The following is a 10,232-nucleotide window of genomic DNA, read 5'->3' as shown; positions in this document are numbered from 1 at the left end:
ATATACCGGTATTATGGCTTATTTATGCAGACATACAGTAAATAGTATAAAATGACAATAGTTCTGAAAGCAAACAGTAGCAGTCAAGGCCTACAGCAGACAACTAGCAGATCTAAGTAAAACAAAAACTAACAAAAAAGGTATATCTTGCCATTTATGGTGTAGAACCCCATTCAATTGGTTCTGTTCCATAGACAGGGTTGGTGAGGAACAAGCCACCAAATTCTCCAACAAATGAGAACAGCACTTCACCACAATATCCTTCATATAATCAGATACAGTACATCTTCCAAGATTTCCCCTGGGTCATTGGCTTTCCAAGTATATTTTAACCAGACCCTCTATACCAGTGGTTCTCAACCTGTGGGTCGGGACCCCCAGAGGGGTCCCCAAATTATTTTGGGGGGTCCCCAGATGTTAAGCTAAATGTTAACAGTGTTTTCTCACTCAACAGTAAACAAACCAACATAAAGTTCAAGTGTATAGAGGGTATCTGCACATATTTAAAGTGACAATTTAAGAACTTTAAAGACCTTTTTAGTACCTCTGGTCAAGCATTGGTCAAATTGTCAAATATTAGAGGCTGAAATTGTGAAAATAGCCGATCTACATGCTCACAACGCCTCGCGTTGCGAGGCGTTGTGAGCATGTAGATCTGCTATTTTCACAATGATCGAGTCAAACCAAATCTAATGCCAACTCCTACAATTCCAAGTGCTTGTGCGGGGGTCCCCAGTTAAAATATGATTATTTTGGGGGTCACGTCTTGAAAAGGTTGAGGACCACTGCTCTATACAACCAGTGAACCAGAGTTGAAACACTGTACTTGGTGCACTCTCTTTCCCCTCCATGCCAAATCACAAAGCAGAACTGCTCATTTCAACTCCCCGTACAGTGATGCTATAAGTGGTTAAATGCATACAAAGTCTAAAGTGTACCAACAGATTGCCTAAACTTAGAGTTCAGGCAAAGTCTGAAGTGTAACACAACAAAGTTGTTGGGCCTCATTTATAGAAATGCCTAACAATACCATGATGCACAGTATGTACCCATAATCATGTAAAACATGGTCATTTATAAACATTGAACATCATCAATTGGCTTAACAGTCAAAATACATTACTATATATTATACTAATAGAAATATGAGACAGACAAATTCTGTATGCAGCAGTTCAATAGGCTTTATTAATTAGCTAAATGTAATTTCAAATATGACTGTCTAGATACATTACCAGCCAAAGGTGATATACTGTAGTAACATGTTTTAAACCTCCATTCCAAGTTTGCATTGTTCATTCTGTCTGCCTGCGTGGCTTCCTGTCTGCCTGCATGGCCATTACAGTAATGTATTTAAAAAGAACATGAGTGCTTGAGAGCAGGAGGATAGGAGCAATTACAAACCAACTGTGAAACTGATATAGAATTAAGCATTCAATTGAGCAAAACTATATGAAAAAACTGACACAGGATGCCACATTTTACTTGAAAGCTGAATTTTTTGACAAGCGATGTAGTCATACAACAATGTATAAATTCAGCTTAACAGCACTATCAGGATATGAACTGAATATCATTTGAATTATGTAGATTATCATTTGAATTATGTATGCTGTAATTACAATGTAGGAGGTACACAATTACTAAAATAAAACACGTTTTTGACTAGATTTTGCAGCAATCCACTTTTCTTTGAGTCTTTTACCCTTCTTGTTGGACACTACATTGTCTATGTACTAGAACTTGACTGTTGTATAATTATAATTGTAAAATGAGTGCACCTTTAATACTGTATACTCTAGTTCCATTGAATCTACAAGGGGTGTCTGACTTAATTTAGAAATTAAATATTGACAAAAAGGGGGAGATATTTTGCTGTATTTCAGCAATGTTGAAATAAATAACAAATCCTTCATCTTTCAGTCACAATTCAAGATTGCTTTAACAAAGCAGTGCATCAGACTTCTGAAAAGAGCCATCATTCAACTCCAAGTACATCAGAAGAGGAAGGCTGTTAGATATTGTAGACATGTAGAGTAATCAACAGACAAAGTAAACCCAAATGATCTTATATGGTAGGAAAGGGTGAATAAAATGAATCAAAAGAACCACATTGTTTAGGATTATACTGTATATACTATATGGAGTATTTTCTGTGACTATTGTGTTTCTGAGTGCCTTAAAGCTGCAAACGTTTCTTTTACAGATGATAAAGTTTGAGAAGCCATTTTGAGAGCTAATGTAGCATACTATAATAAATAAAACCGACTTATGGGGCAACGGTGCCATTCCAAAATCTATACAAGAGTAAATCTGTCCCTGGGAATATAGGTAGCATCTATTCAAAAATAAACAATATTCATAAAATAGTAATTTTCACTCTCAAGAAAAGTCTCCACTGAATGATAAATGTTTGAACTTAGAAGCACTGTACTTAGTCATAGATACATTAAGAGTAGCTTAATTAACCCTCACTTAGCCATTCCTTATCAAGTTCCAGAAACTGTATTGTACCGTTAATGATTCAGCATAGCATGTAAGCAAAAAGACAAAATCTTGTAACATAAATTACAAGTATAGTGATTTCATTATATGTATTTAACAAACAATTCCCAACACGAATTAAAAGTCTGAACATTCCCAGAAATCCTGAACAACAAAATTAGGATTTGGATGGACTTTAGACCCCCCCCCCCCTCCCCTCTTATCAGTGCTTATCACTTGTAAACCTAGAAAGGCTTAGTGATTACAAGTCTAATCAAGGTTAGCCAGTGAAAAATGCTACAGAAAGCTAAACTGTAATTTGCAAGGATTGGTCAAATGTTCTGGCTTCCAGAATTATGGGTGTTCTAAGTCATCTAGATTTGGGGGGCAACATTGTGCCAATTAAACAATCCAAACAAACACAATGTTACTGATATAAGAAATAGAGTAGAATACCCAACTGTTGGCCATATACATTAATTCAGTTAAGGAGTCATGGGTAAGTACATTTTCCATAACTAAAATAAACCACCAACTTAGATATACACTGACTAAGACAAACAAATCGCCTATTTTTACAGGCAAGTGATCAGACAGAGCTTGTGACTAAAGGTCCTACCAGCAGGAATATTGCATTTCAAATAGCATTTCCTTAAATGAAAACAGTGAGAGAAAACACTGATATTTAACTGTAACGTTTCCTCAGTAAAACATCGGTATGACTGTCTCTGTTCACTTTGGTGTCCAGCGTTGCAGGTAAATTATTGAGTTCCAAACATTAATGCCCAGATATAAACATCTTTGCTGCCAAAACAAATCTCAACACACGAGACTCAATGAGTAACATATTTGACCTTTGTGAGATAGTGCTCACAAAAAGGGCAAAGAGAGTAAAAGAGCAAAGCTCCAAATGGGATAAGCAGAGTGTTCATGGTCCAGCCTTGCCTTTCACAATAAAAGACATACCATCATCTCCCCTCACAAGGTCCATTCAATCACTTTCCCATATTACCATTATGACAGATTTAAAAGATTGACAAGCATATGAACAGGAAATCAAGTTATCTATTCATACTACAGCCATTGCCTAAGAGAATCTGAATGAGAATGTGTAGAAATAGGAAAACAAGGGGGAAATGAAAATCAAAGGGCATTACGCCACATAAGAGCTTAATGAGGTAATGTGGTGAGATTGTATAGAACAGTACAGAACTCAAATCCATCCATGAATTCAAGTGGTTATCTGCAGTGACAAGTAGAATGCTTCCTCAAGCAAGACTAAGACAAAATTAGAAAAAAGTTAAAGTAAAAAAAAAAAAAAGAAATGGCAGTTGATGGATTCATCACTATAAACAATGTCTAGTGAGGGTTGTGCATTATGAGTAGGGTGTGTTTTGTGTGTGCAAAGAGCTCAAGAAAGAGTCATATGTCAGTGACTGTTGATTATTGTTTGTGATGAAGACGACGATGACTCAGTGGGTGTGGTTGATGATGCTGTGGTGAAGAAGTTGTCCTCCTTCAGCTTGAGGTGCTCTGGGAGCTCCAACTTCTCCTTGGCCTCCTCTATGTCATTGTTTATTGCCTCTATTAGGGCTTCTGTTTCATAAAAACAGAAGGATGGAGAGAGGAGGAAACAAGTGATACATTATTATATAAAGAGGAGCAGGAAATTACAGGAGTGTTAAGGGGGGGGGGGGGGGTAGATTAGAGCAAAAGACAGGAGAAGGGATGGTGAGACAGGTAAAGAGGAGATGGAGGGAAGAGAGATAAATTGAGAGGAAGGAAACAATCCAGATGGACAGAGTAGGCAGGGGATAATGGAGGCAATATGAAAAAAGACAGGGAAGGAAGAAAGGAAGGAGATGAGATAACTGTTAGATTGAATTTGGCTGACTTTTATTTGTGTTGTAAATCTTACCAAGCGAGTCATAGCTCCTCTCCGGACGAATGTAACCTGCCATTACCACACTGAGAATCTGTCCATAAAAGTCTTCTTTGAATGTGTGAATCACATGCGTCTCCTGTGATGAAAAACAAAAACATTTTTTAACGGTGTTTAGGAGGCACTAACTCACAAAATGTGGGTTATCCTTAATTCCTTCAAAGCATACCTAGTTACACTCACATCAACAGTGGGTGCCAGGCCAGAAAAACTAACACTTTGAAAAGGTAGAGCCCACACACCGGCTTAAAGGTAAAGGATCATTTTATTGAGTATCTAACAAAATAAGGTGATTCTTCACCTTTACAACTTTTTAAATTTATCACTAATATCAGGGAATGGGTATAGTGAAGCAAAATAATAATAATAAAAGGGTGAGAACTATACTGCTCCAAGCTAAACCTAAATGTGTTTGCAGTGTTACACATCTTGGGGAATGTGCTGCCTTAGGGTGTAAATTCAGGGTGAGACATTTAACCAAGAAGGCTGGTTGTTCCCAACCACTACAGCTTATTGGGGTAAATGAACAGCATTTTAATTGGGGGAAATTAGTATACGTTTTCAATCCCTTACATTATTTGGATTGATACACTTGTATTTTGACAACAACAAAAAAGTCTTGCATTGTGTAGGTTTAAAGATGAACAATTCACGACTGGAAAAGTGGAAACAGAGACCCAGAGTGAAATTTCAGTTTAAGCTGCATGTCCCTGACCGAGTTCACTTGAACTTGTTGAGCTGGAAACACTGTAATCAGAGTGAACACTTGTCATGTTATTACTAACCATGGACTTCTTTGTGTTTTTGTAATAAGGGTTCCAACCGATGCTCATCACCATTTTGTGGATGTCTCCGTTATCGATGCATGCCCAGCCATAGTAAATTCCTGTGCCAATATCTGCAGGAAGATGTTCCACCACTGAGACCGGGAAGTTTGCTGAAAGGAGATGGAATAGAGGTGAGTGAAAGTGAGATATTGTCAAATACAATTATAAATAATGTAAAATAATTCAGTTTACCAATCTATGAGTTTTTCAGTGATTTGCTAGTCAAATGTAACGTTATTTATTATACTCTTAAGTTTCCACCTGACCTGCAAGATGGGTAACACATGGCTAAACATTTGGAAGCGTTTTTTTGCTTCTGTAATACTTTTCATTTTCATGCAAGTAATATATGTACAGTAGTATATAGTAAGTAGTAAAAGGGGTAAATAGGGTTTTAACCCTAATGGACCTTAATTATCTCAGCCAAATGGCAGAGATATTGAATTTGAATATGTTTGTCTCTGTGTGTCCGTCTTTAGCATAGACTGTAAAAAAATATGGACGGTGGAAAGCCATTGGTTTCTATGATGCGAAAATGAAGCTTTTTTGGCCGTTGTATGGGTGACGCCATCATTGTAGAAATCAACGTTCATTGGTAGAAATGGTACCATCTCGAATGCTATTGGCTGCCTACGGTCACGTGCAACCGCAGGGATACATGGGACATTGTCTTGAGCTTGCCGAAAATAAAGCACACAAAGAAGAATCATCACAAGCCTATGATCACAAGTCCCTCCTACAGTATACCCTGCTATAACATCAAATATAAAATAAATTGGACCATATTTTCACAAAACGCATATCATGTTGATTGAAACGAGGCTTTAAAGATAACCGTTAAGGAAATGTGTTAAAAATGCACTATTTTACCCCATAATAAAGTTCCCTATTTGCACATTAAAAACAACAATACAACGAGGAAGAATATGATACAAATGTTTTCTATAAGAAATGTGCTTTTTTGCAGTACGGTACGATTGACATATTCACATGTCGGTAATGTAACGCGTCGCGCCTGCAGACTTGCGAGCCCTATAACAGATTAACTCCCAATGTGTCAACACGCTAATGTAATAGTAGATTTTATAGTAAATAACTGCATTGCAGTGTGTCTGAGTAAAGACTGCTGATTTAACGTTCCAGTCATCAACCGAAAGCTCAAAGACAACTTGGCAGATGCGGTTTTGAGCTTGCAGATCAGATCACATAAACCTGTCATCAACACCATGTAACCATGGCAACTTGTGACGGGTGACGGGGTCTGTTTTGGAAAATCCAATTTTCACTGTTTGTTTCATGATGAACAAGCTTGTGTCTCTGTCAGCGTGTGGAGGACAGTTGCATGCATGGATCGCATATAGTTGCATGGGTGATGTTACTCAGACACTGGTGTCCGGGGCTTTCTGTGACAGCATGCTGCCTTTTCTTTTTTAATTATCGGTGAGCATTCTGATGGCTTCATGCTTGCTCTTGTTGTTGTCGGCTTGTTGTTAATGTTAACACGTGTGTGAGGAGGAGTTGACACTGCACTAGTAGCCTGGGATCACTTTTCGGGGTTGTAACCGGTCTGGAGCGGAAACCACAACACGTCATGTTGTGGCACTCAAAGGACTACAATTTTCCGGAACTATCCAACCGGATTCAGTTTTAACCCAAAATAATTCCCCTGCACTCAAGGACATACTTTTATGGCCTACCTAATAAACTCCTTGATGCGGAGTAGTTTTGCTTTTGAAAAAAACGTTTGATATGTGCATCTTTTAGTCCAACTGGTAGTGACTGGCAAGACTACACTAGGCTACTCGAGCATTTTAATATGGATTGGGGAAACAAATGGGGGGAACTAAACCAAAGCGACGCCGCTTCTTCTATCTAGTGGTTTCCGCGCTTTAGGCGGAAACCAAACGGCCAGTTGTGAACGAACACCTGGCTTTCCCCCAGAAAGCATGGTGGGCGAGGTTACTGCACTAGAGTGGAGCGAGGCCCCCCCCCAAAGGAAAAACAGGCGATTTTTCGACTTTCTTTTTCAAGTTTGAAGCCTGTGCCATCGAACGAAGCTTCGAATATTCGATTTGTTTGGGTCAGCCCTAGTTGTGGCAGAACTGATGACATGGAGGAGAGATCACATGTTTTCCATTTTTGGCTAACCCTTTTGTACTAATTTGTTGATTTAGCAATAATACTTGCAATGGTGGGTTGGCACTTGTAATGACTATGATGATGGCTTCACTTGTGCAGAAGTGAACCATTAGCTGCTAAAAGTGGAGTATTTCAGCTCTCCGTTGTAGAAATTTGATCTGTGAATGCAGGTTTGGCTTTCTTAAGGCAAATAGCGCACCCAGTTTTGTCAGTTGACTGTCTGGTTCTCTTTATCATATAATACTCCATCATACAACGGTATCGAGAGTCATATTTCACTCTGCCAAAATGGCTGATCTACAAGCTCAAAACGCATCGTGATGGTCTTTTTTCTGTCAGTGACGTAAAATGTACGAGGACGTATATAAATCACTAAAATCAGGATTAAACTTCCAAATATGCCTGCCTCACTGTGAAAGGTATTAATGTTCCTGGCATAATTGCTCCCTAGAGTGAGTTTATGGTCTGGCGGCACAGATGGTTATTTTTTACAGTACTACATTTACTACAAGGAGTAACTATATAGTAAACATTTACAAGTATGCAACAATCACAAACAGAGTCTTTCTTTGCCATAAACTCCTTTCCTTGTGACAGGGTCACCTTGCATGACCGTAGAAGTAGACAGTAGAAGTAAAGTGTCAAAGTATGACAATTTAATAACTGTAGGGCGTTGGAAAGTGCTGCTCATCCCACAAATGCATACACAAACGGTATTGCCAAGAAACATGGTTACAACAACAGAGTCAGAGACATAATTTACCAGGGTAGGTTATTATCTGTCTCTGTTCTAACATGCTTCTTGGCAATGAGTTTGCAACACAAAGTTTTAACACACACACACACACACACACACACACACACACACACACACACACACACACACACACACACACACACACACACACACACACACACACACGTCATAAATAAGGCCAGTACATTGAAACTACAGTGAATACAAACACAGATTCTTTGTATTCACTGTAGTTTCAATTTACTGGCCTTATTTGTGACAACATAAATGGAGACGGTAAATATACAGTTAGCAAAGAGGAAGAGCTATCCAAAGAGCACCTGTTTGCAGTTTACCACATTATTCACGGACCCACGTAGCGCTACTTCATCCATTATCTATACGTTTATTTTGACATTTGATGTGGTTGTGGTCGGCATGACGCACCAAGCTGCCTCGGATGACCTCGCAGGTTTCTGCTAAGTGAAATGACGCACGTTGCGTCATTCATTAATAACAACAAAGCGTTTTGCTCGTAACTGTCAAATCATTACTACAACAACGTGACTAATTTAGAGGTATTAGAATATGCGGTAGCTGTTTTTAAGAGCTATATAATCATGACATATTAATTATGGAAAACAACCCCACTTACCTGTAGGAATCCCCAGTTCTTTACTTCCTCTACCGAAGCCTCGGACAACCTCCCCCCGGCAGAAGTACGGTAGACTCCTCATGTCTCCTGTTGTATCAAGGCTTCTCTTCGATTCACACCGAACAGAGCAAATAACCTCAATGTCGGTGGCAGACCGGCTATGTAAACACGGTTTGTTGACGTGACCGAGATCAAAGTTCGCCCTTGTGTTTGCAGGCTAGATCACGAGCTAACTTTATTTGGAGTGCCACTGCCACCACGAACTATGCTAGCGAGCTACGCTGACTATGCTAGCCCCGCACATATAACGATACAGGCTTGACTGGTGTTTCTTAATTCTAAACAATGGGGAGAGTCCCCGCTATGCTGAACAGAAAAATCCACAGAAACAAACAAGATATCCTCTGTCACCTTACGGCGGTTCACTCTCTGTCTGCAGACAAACAAACAGCTCGCATTTTGGGCTAGAGGGAGAGATGATGCTGCGTTTAGGACTGAAAACGGAGGTTACATAGCGTCACGTCAAACAACATCCCATACTCCAGAGTACTGTTCCCAAACAGTGGGTCGGGACCGGTCGGGACCCAATTTATATGGGTCACACTCACAGTGATTTATTATAATTAATAAATAAATACATGAATAAATATATATTTATTAGAAATAACAACATTTGAAGAATAAGCTGTTTTCACTAGTTTGGGCCCATAGTCCAGAGTACTGTTTCACATTTGTGGTCAGGGTCACGGACCAATTTATATGGGTCACGACGAGTAAATGGCGCATTTTTCACTTGTTTCACTTGTCTCACGACTCCAGGTAAAAACATTAAATATATAGCCTAGCCTATATATATTAGACATAACAACATTTGAAGAACTTTACACATTTTAAAACAAATCCCATAATTGAAAAACTGTTGTTTTCATTAGTTTGGGTCCCGGGCAAACGCCTCATTTTTTGGGACAAGATACGAGCTAAAAGGTTTGGGAACCACTACAGTGCTCCAGAGCACCTTTGCCAGAGCAGAGGGAACAGGGAAGGTCGCGGCGTCCGTCCAGGCTATGTGATCATCGGCTCGTTGGCTGAAGCTATCCAATCGCAGTCCAAGTGTGGTCAAGTGTGGGCTGGGTCAGATCAGAGCCATTAAGAAAGAGAGTTACGACAATCCATTATAAACTTCCATTGTGAACGGACTGAAAATGCGACTCGCCACTCGTGACCCAACACTTTCGCACTTGTGTGGTTCCACTGTTGGAACGAGTTCACCAGAGTTAAAGTCACGCTCGCTACATGAGCCATGTTATCGCGTCGCGTGGCGGTGAGATCATGGGTGAGATCACAGAGTGTTTTAACTATCTCTTTCAATGGTTCTGGCTCAACTTGACAGCCAACTAGCCAATCACAGCTCTGCTGTCTCTCCAGGCTGTTGTTCACTTGTCTACCAGT

At 39.5% G+C, this 10,232-nt stretch overlaps 1 protein-coding gene across 1 annotated transcript; it reads right to left on the bottom strand.

Moving 5' to 3' along the window:
* Window positions 1–1,173: 1,173 nt before the first annotated feature.
* Window positions 1,174–9,270, bottom strand: rfk (riboflavin kinase). The gene is made up of 4 exons (XM_080738117.1): window positions 8,784–9,270; window positions 5,212–5,363; window positions 4,403–4,505; window positions 1,174–4,080 (listed from the first exon to the last, which is right to left on the bottom strand). Exons 1-4 carry the CDS (start codon window positions 8,863–8,865, stop codon window positions 3,914–3,916), a joined length of 504 nt encoding a protein of 167 aa, XP_080594243.1. The 5' UTR covers window positions 8,866–9,270; the 3' UTR covers window positions 1,174–3,913.
* Between the last annotated feature and the right edge of the window lie 962 nt (window positions 9,271–10,232).

This window comes from Nannobrachium achirus (assembly GCF_963921795.1).
Source record: "Nannobrachium achirus genome assembly, chromosome: 12".
Classification (NCBI taxonomy): Eukaryota; Metazoa; Chordata; class Actinopteri; order Myctophiformes; family Myctophidae; genus Nannobrachium; species Nannobrachium achirus.
This window is presented reverse-complemented; position numbering and strand designations above follow the sequence as displayed.